Source organism: Eublepharis macularius, chromosome 2 (genome assembly GCF_028583425.1).
Source record: "Eublepharis macularius isolate TG4126 chromosome 2, MPM_Emac_v1.0, whole genome shotgun sequence".
NCBI classification, from domain to species: domain Eukaryota; kingdom Metazoa; phylum Chordata; class Lepidosauria; order Squamata; family Eublepharidae; genus Eublepharis; species Eublepharis macularius.
In genome coordinates, this window is record NC_072791.1 from 151,806,967 (window position 1) to 151,831,800 (window position 24,834).

The following is a 24,834-nucleotide window of genomic DNA, read 5'->3' on the forward strand; positions in this document are numbered from 1 at the left end:
AATGTTATACTGGGTTATAAAACATACTGTGAAAAAGCACCGAGAGATCCAACCCAAGTGAGGAAGCAGATCTCACAAGACATGCACATTTCATTGAGACTTGCAGCGTACACAAAGGGGGAGGGGTCTCACCAGTGCAGACGCAGGGCATGCAGGAAAGCTGACAGTCCTTCCATCACAAGCAGGATTGCTACAGTCAGCACAGCGAAGAATGCGAAGACAGGCACGATTAGTACGCCATCTACGTAGCCTATTCTCTGGAAGCCGTTCCTCATCACCATGCTCCACAGGACCTCTGAGAGCTCTGCAGGCATAGGTGGGTGGGGGAATTGTCCGGGATTAGTGGAGCTGCCCAGCAGTCTTTACCCTCTTCCAGTGCATAGTAGAAACTTTTGAAGAAGGGATAGTGCTTAATGGCCCAACACAAAGTGCTTGCCTCCCACACACACTAACATTCAGTGAGCCTTTCCAAAACCCTCAGAAACACCCCATCAGCCAACACATCTGCTCATCCCTCTTCCCAGTACTTGAGGTGCCAAAGGTCTCTCCATATTCCCTGCACTCCTACCCCCTTACCAGCTCTAGAAACTCACGTGCATGGGCCAAGCTGAGGGCCCAAAGTCGCAAGTAGGAAGCAGTGTTGGAGATGCAGCCCAGGCAATACTCGATGGTGTGAATTGCCTGATGCATGAACACATCCGAGAACTCAAACTGAAAGGAAGAGACAGGCAAGAGTCAGCATGCTGGCAAAGACTAACACCTTGCATTGCTACCCTATAATGAAACAAGAAGTCAGAGAGTGTTTCCACTCCCTGAAGATGCCTCCATAGTTCACAGACTCTAAGCTATGGCATGGACTGCTGAGGAGAGAGGTGGAGACTCTAAGAACTACCTGTGTAGGAAAAGGAATACATTTAGGAATATATTTCAGCCTGACTGCGCATGCAAAAAAAGCCTATTTTCCTCACCAATAACTCACTCCATCTTTCTCTCATACCTCTGGGAAAAATGCAGCAGGGACAAATTTCCATAATTCACTTGAATGATAACTTCAAGGGGGTGAGTGTTAAATTTTAGACTACTAGGCCCATTTTAACCTCCCTGCCAGAACGCTTACCTTTGGTTCCTCTCTGGGTCTTGCATGATCCATGTCATTTTCAGCAACATTCACAGAGCTGCTCGGCTGTGTTGAGTTTAACAGAGGCTGCCGCTCCTCTGAGTTGGACGGATCATGCTGCAAGCAACCCAGAACACAGTACTGTCAGGAAGGGACTGTGCACAGAAAAGCTAGCTCCTCTATGTCTTGCTCTGCCCAGAGCACTACAATTCTGACTCCACAGATTCCACACCCTCCCCTTGAATCTATCAAGCTCTGATCTTCCCTAAGAATCACATGACAGAAGTCACAGGCCTGCTATGCTTTCCCCCTTTACTTAGGCCCCAGCAGCTGACACCTAAATAGCCATTACAGACAACCCCCCAAATGCAGTCCTTCAGACTCAGATTCCTCTCTCAACAGGTCAAAGATCTATCTCCCTTATGCCAGAGAAAAACACATTCACACAGCTGAATTAACCCTGACCTGGCAAAATGGTTGGAATAAAAAGACAGGACTCAGACAGCAAGTACAAGTCCAGCCACAGGGAGTGGTCTTACTGTGCAACGGGAAATCCCACGCTGATGTTGACTCCAGAGGTGCAAGGGTGTCCCCAGCAGCAAGACAGGTACAGAGACCAAGGCCATCACCACCAACACGTACTGTAATATTGCCTGAAGAGAAAAAAGATGTTGCAAGCACTTTACCTGTGAATACTCAAAGTAAAGATGAAATTAAGCTAGGCTGGATAGCTGTCAACTGCCCTCACAGGATAAAAAGCAAATCCCATTTGGACTGGATTGCAGACCCATTCATAATATTGGGGTAGAAGGCAGCAGCATAATGCCCTTAACTCCTTCCATCTCCTTTTTGCATGCTGACTCAATCTCTTTTCAGAGTATGTGTGCATTGATAAAAACCATTCCTCTATTTCTCAGGCTATTCTTAACATGCTCTTGCAAATGCAGTTAAAACTGCACAACTCAAATGCCACAAACTTCAGCTTGTCGACAGGAAACAAGAGGAGACATATAAAGCTAGTATAATCCCCTATGGCAGAGCCTCCCAAGTTGGTAAGACCCCCAAGACGGCAACTTGAAGCAGTGTTAAATGAAATAAAGATTAAAAGTGTATTTAGAATCACTGAACAAGGAATTGGTAATACTTAGCTTATTCTGCCCAGTTTTAATTACCTATGTTCTCAAAGGGTAGATGACAAATAAAGTAAATGCAAGAAGGAACTGCTAAAATGGTCACAGAGAATCACCGGTGAAGGTGGGGAGACATAAGTGGACTTGGGAATTTGGACCAGGAAGATCTAAATAACAAAGAACATTTTCGGAGGGTTCTTGACAGATGGTGCTGTTGTGGTCAAGGTCTCAACTGAAGACTGTATTTAGGATGGAAAGGAATCCCCTTCAGTCCAAAACAGCTGGTAACCTTTTAGATTTGTGCCTCCTTGTATAGCCTGAGGCCTACCTAACCTTCCACACTCCTATATTTTTTGGAGCACAGCATTATCTAAATGTTTTAATTCCCCCAGGTATATTTGGGTGTAATGGATCCCTTCCTCCATTCAGGAAGTGGATATCATTACCCCCTTTGTCCTAGTTAGATGTAATAGATACAATAGTTTGCATGATGAACAAACTTGAGTTGTAGGGTGGGGGGAAACAGGAGGTGAATTTCCTTTCCAAACAGCAAAAACAGGTAAAATGAATAGATTTCCATTAGCAGTTACCTGATTTTTAAAAAGAAACTGGTTGTTGGGATTCTCTGTGAAAAGGAACATGTCAATAAAGTGGATGAGGATGCTGGGTGCAGTCTGGGAATTAGAGGCATCAAACATCAGCCATTTGTAAAGGATCAGGACCACAAGGTATCCAAAAAGCACCAGGAGGAAGATGATCTCTGGAAGCCACACCAGTAGTAGCTTGTATATGTGCTGGAAGTGGCTGTAATCCAGACAGAAAGGAATATGCATCATCATCAGCAGTAGAGTGCTACAGTACTGTCAGGGGAGTCCTCTCTGCTGACTCCAAGCACAATGGGATTTCTTGGCAAAATTATGAATGCATGACTGACTGATGTGGAGTCAAAGGGATCCCTAGCAAGTGGGAGGACCAACCAGCTGGGCACTTACATGTGGTTGAAGATTCCAAGGAACACACCAAAGCTCATGTGCACAACTCCCAGGATCACAGACATCTTCATCTTGAAGGAGTTCAAGAAGCTGAGATGGTTGATGGCCAAGCTCCAGATCTGACTCACAAGAGTTGAGGAAAATAATTACAAACACAGCTGATGCAGACTGTGAACCTCTTTTAGCAATGAGGTGAGAGAACTAGAAGAAGGCAGGGGAAAACCCACTTACTTCAACGTTGTTATGACTGGTAGCCATGTGCTAGGCCACATATGTACTTTGAGCAGGACCCCCCTCCCATTTGTACTTCTAAGCCAGCTGGGGAAAATATCTATTAAACTTCCCTGAAGAAATCCCAAGAACTGTAACTTTCCTCAGGATGGTTAAAGATACATAAATCTCTTTTTACTTAAATACCCCTTTCTTCCATAGCAACTACAGAGGGAGAATTCAACATAACATTACTGTATTAGAATTCATTACAAATTCAAGACAATGTACCCCACCCAGCATAATAAAGACAAAGGATTCCTAACTCACTATAGCTGCTAATACCTTGTATATTCCACCCCTTACAGATGTTAATTACTTCAGCTATCTCTCTGTTCCATTGGTGTATATCATTTCATTACCAGATTTTATACATTGCCTTTCTAAACACCCATTCTGACTGAACTGATTATTCTTTCAACAGGCCTTTACTTGTAATATCTTTCCTACTTTTCTGCTGTGTACATAAATCTTACTGATGGATATATATCTCGGATGAAGTGAGCTCTGACTAATGAAAGCTTATGCTGTAATACATTTTGTAATGCTGTTTTAGTTCCCATTGGACTCCTGATTTATTCTGCTGCTACAACTCATCTGGAAGTAAGTAGTTCCCAACACTCACATACCAAAGGGCAAGACCAAGGACCCCTGGTCATTAAACTAGTTCAAATGCTCAATACAAATATGCTCCATCAACACTTACCGGGTCTATACCAAAAGGATAAGGACCTTTAAAGACTCCTGTGATATTGGGATTCAGGGCAAGGACAGGGTGTTCATTTAAATAATCTGGACTGTAATGAGAAGGAAACCTTCAGTATACAAGATTCAGCTAGCATGGGGAAAGGGCAGGGGGAGCAGAAGACTGGCACCAGTTTGGGGCACAAATGAGGCAGTACCTCCATCCTGAGTGGCTGACCATGGCACTGATGTTCCAACCAGACGGGAAGATTGTGGTAGCCTTGCTGAAGCACTCGTTGTAGATGAAGCCAGTGTAGATGGAGAAGGCACCCATCAGCAGGATGAGGTAGCGGCCTTCAAAGAATGTCTGCCAGATCTCGTTTGAGGGAAGAGAAATGACAACTTGTGTAGGGATCAGGGATAGATACTATAGTAGGTTACAGAGGTACAAGACCCCCTTTCCCATCCAAAACTCATCCCCTGGCTGCATCTCCCTCATCCCTTAGTTTACCTCATTTTCCACCTTCTTCATGCCAGGGTGGTTCTCACCCAGTACCATCCAAAGGGCAAAGAGGAACATCAGCAGCCCATGGCCAACATCCCCAAACATGACAGCAAACAGGAAGGGGAAGGTGATGATGGTATAAGGAGCTGCATAAGAGAAGACAACCAAGGAAATCATCCATGTCAAACACAAACCTTGCCTTAGTCCTCATATATTAAAATTCCTTCCCTTTATAACCTATAAACTATTTGGAACATTACTCCATAGGGCTGCATCCACACATAACTACATATTTCACTACCGTAATATAGCAATCAATTTTCAATTGGGTTATCCTGTCTGGACAAACCAATCCAGGTATAAATGTTTGCTAAAGCACATTGACTGTGCAATATTCTGTAGTGTATGGATGCAGCCATAAATCATCTTCATTGCTTTGTCCCATCTACTGGCTTACAGTAAACATAATCCCCCTCATCGTTCTAACCTTCATCTTCCTCTCTCCATCAAAGTTAATCAGCCCAGGAAACTCATGATCTTTTCTTCTTGACAACATTGCCTTCAGTGTCAGTAGCTAATTCCCAACGTCTTCCACTTTTTCTTAAGAAGACACCACACTGAACAACTTTCAGGTCTCTGAGGATAAAGTAAGATGGATGCTATAAACTTCCTCACCTGGGTTCACCTCCTGATAGCTGGCTACTCCATAGGCATCGACGATGTTCTGGAAGCCAGCAGTGAACTTATTGGTGCGAATGAGGGTGGGAGGATTCTCAGAGCACGGGACCCGATGTACAAAGCACTCCACCCCAGAACCTGCTTGGTGCTGAAACAAGGAGAGAGAGGATCAAGATGGACAGTAAAGGATCACTTTTGAAAAATCCAGTCACCCTTAGAAGGGGACAGACATTCAAGCAGCCTGACATGTCACTGACCAGTTTGGTCACTCCCTCTCTCAAAGCAATGCATGGCAGGGTATGTGAGTAAGGTCCAGCGCAGTACTATTTGCCACTCAGGTGTTCTTCCAGAGTTCATTCTACTTGTCCCAGGTACACAGGTGAGTAGCAAAATTAGAAGCCAATAATATAGAAAAGGAACATACTGAGCCCAGTCCTGAAATATTAACAAGGGAGCATATAAATACAACTACTGTTTTCTAGGGGCCTCTGGCTCGGATTTCATTAAAAACTAAATATGCCTAGTCTTCATGATGACAGAACTGTGTGGGAAATGCCTCCTGAAGTCTTAGGAAACAAAAGGCTTGCAGCTCCTGAGAATCAGGAGCAGAGTTCTTTCTCAGTAGTCCATGTCTACATCAAGGCCATACCTTGAGAAAGGCTAGAAGCTACAACCACAAACACATTTCTGATTTCACTGCCGTCTATACAGACTGAGGATAGATAGAGGGTGGAGATTGGGAGCACCTACTGATCCGTCACGCAGGGCCTGCTGCACGGCAGGTAGATCATAGACAGGGCACCAAGCTTCAGCAATGAGGCACTTGTTCGTGATATTAAAGCTGCACTGGTTGAGGACAAAATAGATAGCCTTCATCTTCTGTATCCGCACTCGCCAAGCAGGCAAGTTCAACAGCACCTTTTCAAGTACCTGGCCCAGAAACTGCTCTGTCTGGCCTAATACCTATGGACAAAAGAGTTGGGATGGAACTGAGTAAGACCATGGCCATAAAGCCCAAAGTGTTATACATTTCTCACTATAAAAGCAATTCAGTAATGGGATGAGTGGCTTAGAGCAGTGGTTTTCAAACTGATTTTCTGATGCAGCTGCAATCACGGAACATGCAGAGTGGAGCCTGTTTATTTTCAATAGCATTGGCATAAATAAAACTATTAAGAGAAGAGCCCTTGCACTCAGAGCCTATTATTCAACAAGTATTTTCTCACTGTAGTCCTTCCTCTTTTCAATTTTTATTTATTATTATTTTCATTATTTATAGTCTGCCGTTCTCACTGAGACTCAAGGCAGATTACACAATGTAAGTCAATATGGTCAGTGGCTGGGACATTCTGTAAGAAGTACCACAGAGTATGGACTGCAGAAATTTGAAAACAAGCAGAAATCCAACACAGATTAGTTTCAAAAGAGCCCCCTTTTTGGTTAATAAGACTAATTGTCTCCCCTTAGTACTGGCCCTGCCACATCCGCCCTCCAACCTCACAAGGCCCATTTTCCTCTCAGGCGAGGTCTGGGGTAGTGATGTTCTTCCTTAAGACTTTTCAACGGCATTCTTTACAAGTCAATGGGAACCGTTCATATCTGAATATTAGAGAACATGCATTGCATGTAGAAGGTCCCAGATTCAGTTAAGGGATCGCAGGCTATACATTCTGGAAAAGCGTGGCCTCTGCCTGGAGAGCGGCTACCCGCCAGAGCAGGCATTACTGAGCTAGATAAACCAATGTTCTGTCTTGGTATGAGGCAGCTTCACGTGATTTATGAACAAATGCCACAAATGCAGTGAGTTCTATGGCACAAGGGGAGAGAACAGCAAATAGGAGCCCCTTTTGAGGGAAGACCTACATCCTTCTTCTCCAGACCTTGGGAAAAAAGACTGGGGTGGAAAGGAAGTATGCTTTACACATTTTAAAGCTTATTTTCTGTTTTAATTTGAAAAGGGGAAAAGAAATTAACCCTCTCACACAAATATAAAAAGGTCAAGCTGAAGTAGTAGCATTTTCCAGGCTATGCTTACCACTGCATGACCCACCCAAACTCCTTTCCTTCCCCTGACCTGGGAATGCTGGATCCCCTCAGTAATCCTCTATCAATTTCCTTTAAGCAGATCCCAGAAGATGTACCACCCCAAACAGCCTCAGCCCCCTTACCAATGTTAGATCTTCAATCTGGGTGCGAAGCCTACACAACGTTTCCATGCGCTCAGCCTCTTCCTCAGGATATGGATACATGTGGCAGTGAAAGCTGGAGAGGGACATGAACAGAAAGTGAGAACAGAAAACACACAGAAGCAGGGAGAAGACAATGGATCAGAGAGTGCATTTTGTCGAAATGTGCTTAGTCAGTTAATGCATACGGGCAGTTGCTCAGAGGCTCATGAAAGATAATCACAACGGCACTGCATGCCTAGCTTTGTGCCAGTGAGCTATCAGTGGGGCAGGGAACATGGGAGCTACTTCAGAGTTGGGGGGCAGGGCACAGGACAGGATGACACTGACCTCTTTGGTAATTAAAAAGTCACAACTTGTGACCTTCATGTTCTGTGGCCTTCTCATGCCTGAGTCAGAAAGCTTGTTCTCTGAGGATGCAGCAGAGACATCCCATACCCTGCATCCCAACCATGACCTCCCTGCAGGCCCTAGTACCAGTGAGGACCAGGAAAACTCAACAGCCCTTGAAGAGGTGGCACCTATGCAGCTGGTTAACATTAGGAGCAAGAAGTATACCTGTACCTGCAGACCACGGTCCAGCTCAGAGCCCCCAGAGAAGAGATCGAGAAGGGTCCAAGCAGAAAACACCACAGCAGAAGGTGCTTGGCTTGGCAACACTAGGCCTTATATTCCTGGTCATAAAGAGGGACCCCACCTTTAAGTGAGCCCGGTATCAGTTCCACTAAAACACAGGAAGAGACAGAGCTACAGGGACAGCTATAAAGCCATTCAGTAGCTACCTAGCTTTTACTACTCCAACATCTCTCCAGAGCAGTTGTTGCTTTGTGTCTATAGGCTTAGCTACCTGGCTGGCCAGGGCATGTGCAGCTTCAGTCATCTTGGCCAGAGATGCTGAAGGCAAGCAGTGATTAGAACAGCTCCTCTGCGCCATGCCCTGCTGAACCTGTTTTGCTGCTAAGACTGAGACCATTCCCCATCTGAGATCAGTGATGTGGGAACAAGACAGTGTCCCTCAATGGACAAGGCCTACAGTTGGCGGAAAAGATTGGGTGGAACTGAAGCTGAGCAGAAGCGCTTGGCCCAGAATTATAAGCGATAAACAGAATGAGACCGGGGGGCGGGGGACATAAATCATCCATCCACTGATATCAGAGGGAATATCATACTCATGACACTCACCAGGCAGCGATCTTGTGGATTTTCTGTCCAATTTGCTCGCCCCAGTAGGAGATGAGGAAAATGACCCATGTGACTCTTTCACCCTACACATGTGAGAGTATAGATTGACCATAAGCCTCTGGACTGAGAGGAGCAGAAGAAGCATCCTTTGGCCCTTCTTTCTAAACCAGACCACAGAAGATACTGCAACCTCCTGAGTCGCACCTCATTGTCCTTGTTCCATGCACGTGCAGTCTTGATTTTCACCCACTCCAGGCCCTCTGTGCTTTCTTTAAAAGTCAGCCATCTCACCCCCACCCCTACCCTGCACCAGTGTTCTTCATTCCATCTCACCGTGGCTGGGTCTTCCATGGGCTCGGGTATCTCTGTGAAGTTGGCAACAAGATAGCCACGGCATGCACGCCACAGCAGTCTTTCAAAGGAACTCACTCGTAAGGGGTGGATCACACCTGCTGCAAAACTTTGGGGTGGGGGAATAGAAAATGCACTCAGACTGCATATGCAAAGCAAGGTGTGCTATATCCCATAGCAACGTAACAAGTACATAACACTTATATAGCACATTTCAAGTGAACTAAGTGTTTTGCATGCAACATCTTAGTTACAATAGTTCTATAAGGTAGGCACGCAGTAGCTCCCATCAGGGGAGGGGAGGACTGAAGCTGAGAGAACAGTGGCTTGCCCAAGGACATCTAATAAGTTAATGACGACTGTAAGATTTGAATTGAAGCCTTTCAGCCAAGCACATCGGTTTGGATCTGTCCTGAGGCCTTTTAACCCCACACAGAAGCTTTATATTGTGTACTTTACTAATCACCACCTCATAGCTCACTTTATTCGGAGGTCCAGTCGCTGTGCCATGGATGGATCAAGCAGGGGATCCCTGTCAGAGAAGGCACGGGGGCGGGTTGGTGAACCTACTTGTACCTGCTGGCAGGAAAAGAGGCTGTGAATAGAGAACCAGGCATCACTGCAGAACTTAATTCCCTTGTATTTATTTATTTATTTATTTATTCAATTTATATACCGCCCATCCCCAGGGGCTCTGGGCGGTGAACAGTTAAAATTGATAAAAACAAAAACTAAAATCAATATACAAATAATAAAACAAATTAACAAGGTGCAGTGGTGGGGAGAACCCTCCCCCACCCCAAAGGTGGGAGGCCGACATGGCACCGCCCCCTTCAATCACCGAACGCCTGGCGGAACAGCTCTGTCTTACAGGCCCGGCGGAACGATAATATGTCCCGCTGGGCCCGGGTTTCCATTGACAGAGCGTTCCACCAGGCTGGGGCCAGGACTGAAAAGGCCCTGGCCCTGGTTGAAGCGAGGCGGGGTTCCTTAGGGCCGGGGACCACAAGTAAATATTTATTCGCTGATCGGAGCGATCTCCGGGGAACGTACAGGGAGAGGCGGTCCCGAAGATATGCCGGTCCCAACCCACTCAGGGCTTTAAAGGTAAGAACCAACACTTTGAACCTGATTCGGAATTCAACTGGAAGCCAGTGCAGCTGGCGCAGGACAGGTGTGATGTGTGACTGGTAAGGTATACCAGTCAGGAACCGTGCCGCTGCATTCTGGACCAGTTGTAGTTTCCGGATCAGGCCCAGGGGTAGCCCAGCGTAGAGTGAGTTACAGTAATCTAGCCTGGAGGTGACCGTTGCATGGATCACTGTAGCCAGGTCCTGGGGCGTCAGGTAGGGGGCAAGTTGCCTGATCTGACGAAGATGGAAAAATGCAGACTTGGCAACCGCCGTGACCTGGGCCTCCATCGATAGGGAGGCATCCAGGAGCACACCCAGACTCTTTACCACTGGCAAAGTTGCCAGTGGTGTCCCATCCAGGGCAGGGAACTGGATCCCAACATCTGGCAGCCCCCGTCCCAGCTGCAGGACCTCCGTCTTCACTGGGTTCAATTTCAGCCTGCTCTGTTTCAACCATGCCGTCACAGCCTCCAAAGCTCTGGCCAGATTGTCTGGGGCCGTGTCTGGCCGGCCATCCATCAACAGAAAAAGTTGGGTGTCATCCGCGTATTGATGACAACCCAGCCCAAACCTCCGCACCAACTGGGCGAGGGGGCGCATATAGATGTTAAATAACATTGGGGAGAGTATCGCCCCTTGGGGAACCCCGCACACCAAAGGGTGACGGGCCGATAGATCTCCCCCGAGCGCCACCCTCTGTCCCCGACCCTGGAGAAAGGAGACCAGCCACTGTAAGACTGTCCCCCTAATCCCCACATCGGCAAGGCAGCTGGCCAACAAATCATAGTCAACCGTGTCAAACGCTGCTGTGAGATCAAGTAACACAAGCAGCGCTGACCCGCCTCGATCCAGATGCCTGCGAAGGTCGTCTGTGAGGGCAACCAAGGCTGTCTCCGTCCCATGGCCAGGACGGAAGCCAGACTGGAATGGGTCCAGGACTAGAGCATCATTCAGGAATTCCTGCAGTTGTACCGCCACCCCGCCCGCTCAATCACCTTGCCCAGGAACGGGAGGTTCGACACTGGGCGGTAACTGGACGGGTCGGTGGGGTCCAAAGATGGTTTTTTCAGGAGGGGCCGCACTACCCGCCTCCTTTAACACTCCTGGAAAAACCCCAGAGCTCAGGGAGATGTTAACAATGGCCTCCAGATGGTCCCGTAGCCCCTCCGAGCTGGCCTTCACCAGCCAGGATGGGCAGGGGTCCAGAGGACAGGTGGTTGGCCTCATCCCCTGCAGGATCCTGTCAACATCGTCCTGAGAGAGCAGCCTGAAATGGTCTAATACGGACCCAGAAGACGGCCAAGGGGTCTCCAGTTCCCTTACTGTATCAACAGTGGGTGGCAGGCCACGGCGAAGGGACAAGATTTTACCCGCAAAATAGCTCGCAAAAGCCTCGCAGCCAATAGTTGAATTAAGAATTTGGTGGTCTCCCTGAGAGAGGGAGACCAAGGACCGAACTGTTTGAAATAATTGAGCCGGGTGTGAGCTAGCGGATGCAATGGAAGCAGCAAAGAAATCCCTCTTTGCTGCTTTCACTGCCACCTCATAGGCTTTCATAAACGTCCTATAAGATGTTCTTGCCTCTTCGTCGCGCCCCCGCCTCCACACTCGCTCTAGTCGTCTCAGAGACCGCTTCATCTGGCGAAGCTCCTCGGTAAACCAAGGAGCTACCCGTTTGCGGGCTCGGAGAGGACGGCAGGGGGCAATAGCGTCAATGGCTTCGGAAAGACGGCCATGCCAATCATCCACCAGCTCATCTAACGTACTGCCAGGGGGCATCGGATCCCGCAGAGCCGCCTGGAAACCAATTGGATCCATAAGCCTCCGCGGGCGAGCGTAAATCCGCTCACCGCCCACCTGGGAAAGGAGCGGCATGCTCAGACGAGCCTTCAGAACAAAGTGATCTGACCATGGCACTGCATCATAGGCATCCAGGACCACCATCATCCCTGCCCCAAAAATCAAATCTAGCGTGTGACCTGCTTGATGCGTGGGAGCCGAAACAAACTGGGAGAGTCCTAGGGCCGCCATGGAGGACACCAGGTCAATGGCCTGCATGGAGGCATCGTCGTCAGCATGGACGTTGAAATCCCCGAGAACCAAAAGTTTCGGGAATTCCAAGGCCCAGCTGGCCACCGCCTCCAAGAGACCAGACAGGGAAGATGCAGGTGCAGTAGGCGGTCGGTACACCACGCATATTGCCAACCTCTCCTCGGCGTCCAACGCTAGGCCCACACAATCAATGCCAGTAATTTTTGGGGTGGGGAGTGGTCTGAAGGAGAAAGACTCCCGAATGAGCAAAGCCACGCCTCCCCCCCGACCACTTGTCCAGGACTGGTGGAGGACCGTATAACCTGGGGGGGCTAGTTCTTTCAAAGCGACCGTCTCGCCCTCCCTCACCCATGTCTCGGTCACGCAAGCCAGGTCCACATTCAATGCTGCAAGATAATCTTGCAGCGTTTTGGTCTTATTATTTATGGACCTGGCATTGCACAGCGCCAGTGTCAGAGAGTGGTTTAATATCCTAGCCCCACAACAGGTATATCTTGGGATGGGACGCAGATGGGACGCAGATATAAATCCTACAGTCACTATCTCCAGCTCAGTAAACAGGCAGACACATAAACAGCAAACGTGGCTGTCCCATCACATCTTGTTTGGTCAAAATGTGGAAAAACTAGGGAGAAAACAGGATGTAAACAACAGAACTAGATGCTGTTATGACAGAGGAATGAAGGATACCTTTTACAAAAATTATTGAAAAGAAAAATACAAATAGCAATAGAAACTGCATAGAAAGTTACACAAAACAGAAAACTAAATTTAAACTACAATAGGAAAGTATATTCAAAATATGTGGCAACACCACCAGCTTATGGGATATTTCTCCTCTCCCTCTCCTTAATTGCTTATACCTAAAATTTAATTATCAATCGTCTTTAATCAGTCATCATTTTATACTCCAAGATAGCAGACCCTCTTGTTTCCTCCACTTTCTGGATACCTTAACATGCATGGAGGCTCTGATTTCAAAGACAATATTCTTCCCTGGGAATGAAGCAATAAACTTCACAGATTTCAGGCTGAGGAGTTTTCTTTATGGTGACAAATAGGTGGGAAGGCTTACTGAACTTAAGCCTTTTTGAAATTATCATGCTTGATTTAATTGTTTCTTTTAATCAACATGCAATGGTAGCCTGCACTCAGAGTAACAGAACTTGTGTTTCATATTATTAATTTATCTTTTTTTGTTAAAGGCATAAATGTAGGTGAGTGTGTCTGGGTATGACTGTGGCAACTTAAGGCTGTCCAAAGGCAAGCTACAACAAGCAGGTGAGTCTGGTTTCACTTTTGTGGCAAACACAAGCTGCAAAAGTAGAAGATCCTTTTTCCAGTTTGCAGGGAACACAAAGGGGATGTTGTGTATGTAATTGCCTCCTCCACCTCAGCCCTTCTACAGTGGTATCCTGGCTATTGTGCAGGCAACCTCTGTCCAAGACACTGAAGATACCCTTGGATCAGGCCCCACTGAGTCTCCAGAATCAGCCAACCAGAATCTTCTGATAAGAGAGTAAGGAGATGTTTTCATCAGGCTCTCCCAAACAGAAAGCCATTCTCTCAAGAAAGTTGTGGCATCACCCACCTGCACTTGGCCAATTCCTACCCTGTTCTTAGAAAGGAAGGTGCAAACCTCACAGAGCCTGAGACACAAAGGAGTAAAAAACTTGCAAGAAACAATGGCGGGGGTGGGGGGCAGAATCTCCTTCATTACCAGTTGGGATTCTCCTATTCAAACTGTATCAGGTGCATCTAAAGCTGGCCTAATTATGTATGAGGATATGCCTTTGTACGAGTGCTAAATGAACAGAAAACGATGGGGGAAAGCAGAAAATTGTCCAAGCTGAGAGGACTGGAAAGCTAAATTAGCTGATAATGGCTAAGTTAACAAACTATGTAAACAGAAGGCCGATCAAAGAATTTCAAGATAAATGGAAAGCTTATTACTTATATTTAACTACACCAAACTGGCTACTAAGGCATTCAAACATTCCCAACTCCTCAAAATTAAGACTATACAGCCTTTGTAAAAGCTGCATTGTAGATGTGGCAACCTTTTCTTTAACTGTTATTTTTAATTCTTAAACTTTGTTAGAATGTATGGCCTATGGGCTGTTAAGCTGAATAAACTGAAACTGAATTTATATTTAACTTACTGAAATGGTAATAGCCACTTTAGCATATTATCAGTTGTTGCATAATTTTATTTCAATGTATTGCTAATAATACAATAATAATAATTGCTAATAAAAAAATTATTAATGTGCTTGTTGAATATCATATGGGGCAGTCTATGATTTAGTTTAATACTAAGTATTATGAAATTTCTATTTAATTAATATTAGCTGATGCTTGGTAAGGTACCAACTACTCATCACAATTATGGCTATTATATATCATTATCACACAGGAGAGGAATGACCACGTACCAGTTGACCAGTGAAATGTTGTCCTTCCTGCAGCACTTGAGCATGTTCCCGCAGCTGCTGCAGCTTGTCGACCAGTGCATCGCGGTTGCGGCTCACTTCCCGCAACTCCTGCACCAGCGTCTCTGACTGCTCCTGGATTTGAAGGGCATCGCGGGGCAGTGGGGCTGGCAGATTCTCCTCAGAGGGTTTCAGAGTCAGTCCTGCCTTCTGCACCTGCTGTGCCAGGTAAGCTGGAAAGGGAGAAGCAGAACATGAGCACCGCCATTTTAGGCTGCCCTCTCCTTCCACGATCACTGAAATCAGTTCTACCCAACTTGTGACCACCACACTGAGCCCAGCTCATCAACTGTGTATGGAAATCCATTAAGAATTCTACAGACTTCCTGTTTTTGCAAGCTGCCTCAAACTGCAAAAAATAAAAGTACTGGGCATGCTACAAGACATGACCGTTGGATAGCATGTGCCTTAGTGGGTCACAAGATGAGCAGACTTTCTGAAGACACATCTTACTTAGTTCCCAGACTTTTTCAAGGCTTGTGAAAATGAGGAATTTCTTTACTGCACTAGCTGCTGTAATTCTGAAAATTTCATCACCATGAAATTATAGAAGTTTCCCTTTACCAAAAAAGAGTGAGTTTGTAGTCCTTCCAAGATGAACAGAGAAGCTAATAAAGAACTAATAATGATTTCATTTATTACAACTGTACCTAAGACCTCAACAGGAAACACGGCAATAGCAGTTTTCTGCATTGTTACTGTGACCACCAATCATTAGCATTCTATGTAAACAGAAAAAGAAAAAAGAACTAATACTGCAAATGGAGAAGGGCAACTTACAATACAATACCTAAACAGAGTAAATGGGCTTAAAAGGTTGTGGCCCTGTTTAAGATTGCACTGCGAATATATTAATTGCCTAATCGCTTTAACATTTTTGGAGATGCTTCAGTTTTTAACCAGAGCTATAAAAGTGGGCTATGTGAGGATATGCTGTTACTGTTTCCCAGAAATTAAAACTGTAAAATGTTAACTTATTTATTTAAAAAAGTGAAGTCTTATGATTCAGTAATGCAGTTTCATAATGCAAAAATTTCATACAGTTGTTATCAGAAAGCCTTGCCCACTCTCTTGGAAGTATAAGCATTCTGTGGCCACAAGGCTGGTATTCTGTCTTCAGAAGGCTACAGAACAGCCTCATGAGAATCCTGTCACTTAATAGTCTCCATGCCACCTGCACAGGATACACAGTGGATGAACAATTCCCTCCCCCATCTCCCATGCTTGTATACCACTCACTGAAAGTTTTCTCCATGTCTTCACACCGTCGCACCTCTCCCACAAATCGTCGCTGGAAGGCATTGACATGGGGGTTCAACTGAAAGCAAAAAGCAACCCATTATTAGTGAAGATCACTAATGTCTTTCCTCTGGGAATCAGGGCTGCCTCCACATGGTTTTTCTCTGCTTTGCACCTGAAGCAGAGCACTTCTGGGGTGGGTGGGTGTTTCCACACAAAGTCGCGCTCTAATCATGCTCCAAACATCCTTTCCTTGTCCTCCATACATTCTTTCCCAAACCAGCTCTGCTGCAATCTTTTTGGAAAGAGCATAATCTAAATACATTATTGTAACATCTGGATGGGAAGTTACACATTTTCAAAAGTCCTGTCCACATCAGCACCATTTTCCTTCCATCAGTCTCCTGTAGCTGCCATTTTCCCTGCTGTCCTACCAATACTATGCAGTTTACCTGTTTCAAAGATAAAGTCTTCAAAAGCCCTCCAGTGGAGCAGAGGGAAACAATTCAGGAAAAATGGCAGATAACAAGGAAATTCACCGAAAACTCCTGTGTGGAAGCTTCTGTGAATGTTATTGCAGCAGCAATGAATGCAAAACAAAGAATCCTTGCCATATGGATGAAGTCTAGGTAGCCAGTACCTGTATTGCTGGATCACTTATTCTCTTTCTTTCTTCTCAAGAATGATATAGCATCAACACCCATTCCCAGGAACAATGCACCAACATTTCCAAACAGCATAATCCTATTCTGCCATCAAAATTTCTGTCGTCTCTTAATTTCCACTGTAAGTGCCTTGCATATAATTTGCTCAAAGTTTGCTCTGTCCATAATTTGCTCTGTCCATTTTAGCAGGATTCTGCTGGAATTAAAAGACCTTTGTACTGCACATAACTTTATTTCCAGTACTGGGCAAAATTGTATGCATGTCACCAGAAATATTCTTTGTACTCAAGATGATAAGAATATTAGCTAGTCTTCCTCCTCCTTTTAGCACATAAAAGATTTATTTTAAGTTGCCAGCCCTGTAGGGGAAAGCTATCATTAAAAGGGAAGCAACCAGCCTCCCACTTCCCCATCACTAGCAACTATACATTTTCTGCATCGGCAAGTAAACTTATGCTGAAGACCACAACAGTGACCATGTTTGCTTTGCAAAGTGATTCCCCAAACCTTCTTACACTTACATCACGGAACTCCACAAGCCCTCGCTCGCCTAATTCACTGATACAGGCATAGGCTGAAGCTGACTGCAAGAAAAGTTGGGCCAGGCAGACCTCTTCGCTGCGGAACATCGAACCCATGTTGCTAGAGGAGGCAAAAAGAGAGAATCCACTCGGTACAGGAGGCACAAAAAGAATTAGCACAAACTGACTCACTGATAAGTTAGTGCATATTTATACTGTGGGATATGTCTGTCAGCTGTTCATTGAGACCACAAGGGTGGCGGGATGGAACAGAAATGTAGAAAGAAAAGAAGTTAACCACAGAAAGGGAGCTTAAATCCAGAACAAAAAAAAAAAGCTCCTCAAGCACCGCTAAATACTCAAGAATGGAAGGCTCGGGCAGAAAGCCTTACTCTTCTGCAAACTGAATGCTAGGGAAAGAGCAACATGAAGAAAGGTCCCTGGGCAATGTGGGCTAGAGAATTAACAGGAATGCATGGCCCATTAAGTCTGATCAATGAAGTCAGTTACAGACTTACCTCTGGGTGCTCTGCCAAGTTCAAGGAAACAGAAAACGGAACTTATCCTGCAGCTGCAGTCCGTGAAACAACGGTATTGTGGTGGCTTGCTGCAACTGGCACTGAGGCTGTGATGACTCAGGTGGGGTTTTCTTAGCTCTGGAGTTGCAACATAGTTTCCAGCACAAGCCAAGACCACCCCTTTTACAACATGTGCCTGACTCAGGGCTCTGTGTTACCACAGGACTGAAACGCCCCAGGGAGGGAGAGCTGGGATTCAGACCGGAGAGAACAGCAGTGAGATCCTTGCCAATGACAGCTGGGCATGGGAAGAAGATTGTGTTGCCCTGGAGAAGAGAGGGAAGACTAAGTAAAACTATCAGTCAACAACAACAATTCCATATCCATTCACAGGGGTTCTTCCTCTTGACAATGTTAGACATACCTTGTCCACAACTCTGAAGCAGATCATTAGCTTTAGCTAATCTTATCTCTCGGCAAAACAACCACCCCCAAACAGACAGTGATAGCTGCTGCAACTGTCTGCTGGGAAAACCACAAAGTCCAACAGAAGCCCGATAGCAATACCCGCAGGAACCACATACAGCAATTATGCAGGCATTTGTCTCTATCATGCAGATGTTTCAAGATTACCTTTAAAAAGAGCATTCAGTATTCCAGATGATCATGTCTTCAGGCCATAATGGATGTTGTTTCTCCAATATTTTATGTGGTACAAACCACATGTGAGAAGCAGGAAATCCTGCCACCCTATCAAAGCATCGGCTCCAATGCATGCAGACTTAACCCAGCCTCAAGAGTATAGCTGCTACTTCTAGGCTGACCCTGACTCCAGAACAATGCCTGGACAGATGCTGCTGAAGTGAGTACACTTTATATTATGGTTGTCATACTCTGTTTAGATCACAGCTTCCATTTACTTCAGAGGTCTGAAAAACACTGAGCTTCCACCGATGCCACTTTCCACAACATAATTCCACACTGACAAGAAAAAAATGCACTTAATGAGCACTGCTTGCTTCAGAACTCTTTTTAAAGTTCTGTTTTACAAGTAATACAGAATGATAACACAAATCCTTACCCATAGGTGGCCTATCAATCTGATGGCAGAGGAGATGAGCAAATGAAGCTTCTTTCTACCAGCTCACGTAATCTCACAGCTCTGGCTGGCAGCAGCTCTCCAAGATCTCCAGAAAAGTCCCCCCCCCCCCGCCGCCATGTACTACCTGAAACTCTTTTTATCTAATGTCAGGGACTGAATCAAGGTCCCTCTGTATACAAAGCATATTGCTCTACCACTGAGCCATGGTCCCGCACAGGGCTTTTAAGAGGTCCTCCGCTGAATTCTCTGGTGTGTCTAAGTAACACATTCATATCTCTGTATGTGGATCTTGGGATTTCACATTGCACAAAGCCCAAAGAAATCAAGATACATTGGTGTGGGATATAGTCCACATTTTAAAACATATAACTGTAAAAGAAATATAAAGGGTTTTCCCCCACAAAGACCACCTCCTCCATTTTTCCCAATAAAAAAAGAGAAATTTGGAGATGAACTAGAAAAAAAACTTCTATGAAATATTTTCTGTTTTGTGGGGAATGTGTGAATTGCTTTCTATGGTGAGGTTTTACTCAAACAAATGTACAGTATAATGATCTTAGTATTATTGATAATATCCTATATATACAGTAGATATATCTAAACTAATAAAAGGAGCCATCCATTGGTGGCACTCATAGCTGCTCAGAAACTGAAGCTAGGAGCCTCCAAATGGCCACCGGCTTCAAGGTGATCATGGGAGCTGCAGTACCGAACACAAAGGGAAACAGAACATCCTGCCCAAGTGATCTCTAGAACCCCTCATCTCCACTTTTTGGATTGAAAGCCATGGTTGTCTCTGTTTCACTCATCCAAAAATAAAACTAGGAGCTGCAAAATTGGCCACTGGCTTCAGAATAGTGATGGGATTCACAGTGCCCAAAATGCATGGAACTGAAACTTGTTATTGCTAGACACCCCCACAATTATTTGCAATAGAAGTGACAGTTGTCTGCAACAGGCAGAACTCATCTGAAAATAAAGCTAGGAGCCTCAAAATTGGCCAACTGCTTCAGGATGATCATGAGAGTTGCAGTACCAAAAATAAAGGGAATCAGAACATCCTTGCCCAAGTTATTGAGACAAACTACTACCCACGCTAAGGTGCTCTGATTGTCGCAGGCGTAACTTATCAGAAAATAAAGCTAGGAGCCTCAAAATTGGCCAGCAGCTTCAAGACAATGATGGGACTTGTAGTGCCTCTCTGGTATTTGTGGTGGATGAAAAGGTTTATTCATGAGAAGTCAGTAAGGGAAGGCAGTACAGACATGGAGGGCAGTGGGGGGGATCCCCTTTCTGACAAAACAAAGAGGGGGTTTAACAGTTTCCCTGACCTATTCGAGCCTTTGTGATGTTGCAGTTGGTTTGTCAGACTAGGATCAAGGTGATCCAGGTGTGAATTCCTATTCTTCCACAGAAGGTTGCTGGCTGACTTTGGGCCAGTCACATCCTTTCAGCCAGACCTACCTCACAGGGTTGTTGTGAGGATGAAATGGGGGAAAGGAGAACAAAGTAGGCAACTTTCAGTGCCTATGTGGAGAAAAGCAGAGAATGACATTTATTATAAATCTATAGATCAGACATTTATTATAAATCTATAGATCATCAACGAACGATTGCTCTTGCCGCAGCTTCTTTCGGTATTGCTGCAGATCTTTTGGCAGGAGGCAAAACTGCTCATTCATTAGTCCAACTACTGTTAAATATGACAACATGCAGAGAACTCTAAGGCTGGTAGAGCCCCAATGTAACATGTTTTCAAAGATATTTTTATTATGTAAATATGATAATTTTGGCCACAATTACTATGCTATAATGCGTTCAATGATCATATACAGAGTAGTTTTAATAGGTACAGGTTTTCAGTGTTATAAAATTTAACTTGACAGCCAAATATAGTGGCAAACATCCTATCTATTGTGACTGTATGAGACTGTTTCTGTCCAAATAATACACTTTCTTTTCGCTACTACATTTTTTTCTAATTCAACGTTTATTTTTTCTTATCTTTTATATGGCAAAAATCAAGATACACGTGCTTTGGTAACTTAAGGTGCAGCAGTTTGCAACTGTCTCTCAAATACTGGATATATTTGTAATTCTGCTTGTACAAAACAAAGGCATTTATTTCTAATATTAAATGCCATAAATATGCCGAACAATATTATTTTATAAGCTAATCCATTATTAATGAAGCTCTTTCTAGTGTTAAAGCAATAAAATAAGTGTAGGTTTGATAGGGAAGTAAAAACTGCATATATTTCAACGTTTTCCCACATTCCATTTTTCCATGGCTTCAAAATTTCCAGACGTTTTATGTCTCTAAACTTTACACCACACAGGAAATATAACAAATGACCTGGCCACTAGCCAAAAATTAGCTCCCAGATGATTTACCATTTCCTTGCTCATAATATATTTCTCCATAGTAGTTTACAAAAGCTCCAAACTCAAGACCTTTCAGTGAAAAATACGAAACAAACAACTCATTTTGGGTAAACTCAGTACCACTGAAGTCTTCAGATCAATGTAGCCTTCAGATCAATATGGCCACCGCCATATATAAAAACCAGGCCAAAAAAGGGCTATGCTGTTTAGAATAAAGGTCCAATCTCCCACAGAGCAGGAAGAGTGAGGGGTTCTGAGCCAATAACTATGTAGAATCTGGTTTCTAAAGTCATACAGATATGGAAGAAATAGATTTTTCTAAAGGCAGAAGGAAGGCTTATTGATGTTTTAATGCAATGTTGTTTTTAAAAACTCTCCCATGTCCAGTAATCTCTGGGGAGATTCACTCACAAAAATGAAAGACATAATTAGACCTCTTCTGCTCTAGGGAAGACTGAATACAAATGTTACATGTTTAACATTCTAGGAAAGATTTAGAAGTTCCTTCAGTACATTCAATCCAGATATTACCTTCTACTTCCAAGACCAAGCTCTGTGGTATAGAGAGGAAATGTTCTTGAGAGTTTACAGTGATGGCTGGTTGGCACTTGTAATGTTACCAAAGAATCTCTTCATTCTCTAGTCTGCAGAACAATGTATGTGCTTAAGTGCACATCCCATCTGAAGCACAAACCAAGGAAATAGATCCAGAGGAATTAGCTGTTTATTCTGTAGTTGCAAAATAGTAAAGAGTCCAGTAGCACCTTTAAAACTAACCAACTTTATTGTAGCATAAGCTTTCAAGAACCACAACTCTCTTCGTCAGATGCATGTAGCTTATGCTACAATAAAACCAAGGAAAAAAATTGATGGTTAAGTCATTGCTTGATTCATTAACACATACAGCTTTCAATCAAATCGTGAAGCCAGGAGAAGTCAAGCTAAGATTGTGGCTGAGAGACCCGTAGAAAGTTTTTCTATATTATGTAATTTTTTAATTTAAAGATGTTTCTATGGCCAATGGTTTGGCCACTCATTCAGACTATACAATTCATTGACTTGTGTATGTGTGTGTGTGGAGGGGCAGGCCTACAGGTTCACATCTGCATGCATTTAGTCACAAATGATAGAAAAGTACTCTTTTCAAATAGCTAATTGGGGATTTTCCTCAATTTAATAGTGTGTACCATGTATGAAGAAGAAGGAGGGGCAACATTCTGGCAGATGGGACTGTAAAACTAAAAGCAAAACTAGAAACTCCCAGCTACATTTCTGAATAGTGATTCCAGTAAATGAAATACAGAAGTATGCAGGGGTGAGGGGAAGTGTCAGCTATACAATACTGAACTCAAAAGAAAAGAAGGGAGAGAAAAGCAATCTTTTCTAATCTTTAACTTTTTAAAACTTTTTTGAAAAGTTGAGGGAGTCTCCATGAGGACATCACCACTTCCAAATTAGAAGTGTTGTGCACCAGCAATAATTTACCTAATAAAATGAGACTAATTCATGTATTTCTGGAAAAATGTAATATAGGGCTTGACAAATTCCAGATGTCAGGTCACCATGGCACCAAGTATTTTCATCATAATACCTGCCTGCTAGTTTTTTTGTTTATCAGGACTTACTACTGCAACCAGCTCCAGAACATCCTGATCTTGGAAGTATCTCTGACTGTAAACATAGGTGCACCAGAAGCGACAGGGCAGCACCTAAGTCAAAGTGACAAACCTTGGCAGTCTGCTCAGAAGCCTCAAAAGTGCTGGCTGGTTCTCCAGGGACCAGAGACTCAGTCCCAAAAGCTGAGGGAGTTGAGGCAGTGAAGCCCCATCAGCAAAGCTGAGCCGTGACACAATAGACTCCTAAACCAACAACAGCAGGAAAGCTGGTATAATGCTATATGCACTACTCAGCTTGTCTCACACCAAGGGATTTTCCCACCTGTTCCCTTGTCAGAAAACCTCAGGATAGAAATGTGCCGAGATGAGAGGATGAGAACAGTATTGGTGTGTGAATAGTTGTTGCATGGTCATAGGGGTTATCAAAAGCATATGAGTAAAAGAGCAAGATTCCTAAGGCAATCAATTCAATCAAGAATGTTGGGGGGGGGGGTCTCTGGCACATCTCAGTGTTGCCCTAAAGAGAGGGTGAAATAGTGAGGGAAACATCCCAGCATGGATGTGCTATTTCAGAAATATGAGCTGGAAATAATGCCAAGCAGGTCTTCAGAGTTGAAATTCTCAGCAAGAAAAACCCAAATGCAACTCAACAATACTTATCCTCCTCCCCCATCCAAAGATAAGCTGTTTTGGTTTTAGAAAAAGGGAACAGTAAACAAGCTAAGATGGAAGGAAATCCTGGAATGAGTTAGCTGCAATAATTCCCTTAAAAGGAAACAAAGGAGGTTCACTAGAAAGTACTCAGTCAATACTGGGCTTGCTTCAACCCACCACCAAATGCCACCTGAAGTAAACTTTGAGGTCAGTTTGGTCCCATTCAAGTGAAAGGATCTGTAACAATTCCAACATTCACATACATAACTACCAGAAGCAAATTCCCCTCCCCCGCAGCCTGATACCAATCCTGTTGAGCTTTGCACCAGTGGACTAGTTAATCACAATTAAAACACTATTTTACACAACCCTTTTCATGATAAATAGTGCCTGAGAGTATGGCTTTTATGGCCAATACAGTACAAAATACAATAAATTTTAAAGAAGCCTCTGTAAGCCAATATGATGTTTTGCCATGTAAATATTTTTGTGAGTTTTATTTCAGCTAAATGTATGTTTACTGTGGTTAAAATTGCAGACCTCTAAAAGAAGAAGGGGGAGGGGGCTGGATGGGTGAATGAATTGTATTGTGATTAGATGGTGGCTGCCCTAGGCGGCAGAGCGGACTGCAGTTTAGTCAGAGTGGATTTGAGGGAAGAGGGCAGCCAGTGGGTGTCTGTGCGTGTTATTCTGTGAGTAAAGTGCAGAGGGAAGAAGTCTGTGTTTGACTTTGTGGACGAAATCAGCCTAAATGGCAACTGGGGAAAAATAAGCCTTTGTGACCAAGTCCTTCGATAAATGTTTGAAGATATGTGCCTATCCTGAAAGCATCAAACAAACCGATGCACTTATGAATTACCCTAAAACCATTATGCATATGTACTTATAAATAAGTTATTTTTGGTTAAATAAAAATATATTTTCTCTAGTATAAAGGATCCTCTGTTACTGCACAGCCACCCCAACACGCTGACTGTTCTGTCATTCTACAATCTATAACTAAGCCTTCCTACATTGTAGATCAAACTGAGAGAGAACTAAGGCAAGAGCATTTGGTGGCAGTGTAAAATCAAAGGGAACACTGGAAGCAGCATAATGTGAGTGTAAAAAAGCAGGCAAAATGCCATAGCCAACCATGGAACTGCTGCTCAGTGAAAGGGCGTATCAGTGGGGCTTGGGATGCCACCTCCCCCCACCCCACCCCCCCGCTTCTGTGTTTTAACCAACAGCACAGCAGGTAGCAATTCAACATGAACAGCTCCTTTCCCCACTTCTCGATCTCCACAATCAGCAAATGATGCATGCATTTCTGCCTGCAACAAGCTTATTAAAAGCACAAAAGTCTTGCTAGAGGAAAGATGA

General features: G+C 44.3%; 1 protein-coding gene across 5 annotated transcripts in view; it reads right to left on the reverse strand.

The window, feature by feature from the left end:
- TCIRG1 (T cell immune regulator 1, ATPase H+ transporting V0 subunit a3) overlaps positions 1 to 24,834 on the reverse strand; it is a 28,078-nt gene that overhangs the window by 1,324 nt on the left and 1,920 nt on the right. Inside the window, exons 2-20 of one of the 5 annotated variants that reach the window (XM_054970403.1) lie at positions 17,716 to 18,041; positions 17,198 to 17,318; positions 16,012 to 16,090; positions 14,716 to 14,945; positions 9,577 to 9,671; positions 9,078 to 9,204; positions 8,745 to 8,827; positions 7,545 to 7,638; positions 6,127 to 6,339; positions 5,374 to 5,524; positions 4,705 to 4,844; positions 4,412 to 4,569; positions 4,216 to 4,306; positions 3,240 to 3,358; positions 2,838 to 3,051; positions 1,657 to 1,770; positions 1,118 to 1,234; positions 594 to 711; positions 133 to 304 (exon numbers count right to left, since the gene is read on the reverse strand). In XM_054970403.1, coding sequence (XP_054826378.1) covers positions 133 to 304; positions 594 to 711; positions 1,118 to 1,234; positions 1,657 to 1,770; positions 2,838 to 3,051; positions 3,240 to 3,358; positions 4,216 to 4,306; positions 4,412 to 4,569; positions 4,705 to 4,844; positions 5,374 to 5,524; positions 6,127 to 6,339; positions 7,545 to 7,638; positions 8,745 to 8,827; positions 9,078 to 9,204; positions 9,577 to 9,671; positions 14,716 to 14,945; positions 16,012 to 16,090; positions 17,198 to 17,314 — 2,432 coding nt within the window. In that variant the 5' untranslated portion in view covers positions 17,315 to 17,318; positions 17,716 to 18,041. Of the gene's footprint in view, positions 1 to 132; positions 305 to 593; positions 712 to 1,117; positions 1,235 to 1,656; positions 1,771 to 2,837; positions 3,052 to 3,239; positions 3,359 to 4,215; positions 4,307 to 4,411; positions 4,570 to 4,704; positions 4,845 to 5,373; positions 5,525 to 6,126; positions 6,340 to 7,544; positions 7,639 to 8,744; positions 8,828 to 9,077; positions 9,205 to 9,576; positions 9,675 to 14,711; positions 14,946 to 16,011; positions 16,091 to 16,651; positions 16,671 to 17,197; positions 17,319 to 17,715; positions 18,042 to 24,834 lie in introns of those variants that run through there. The other 4 variants (XM_054970402.1, XM_054970404.1, XM_054970405.1 and 1 more) reach the window with 4 other exon arrangements.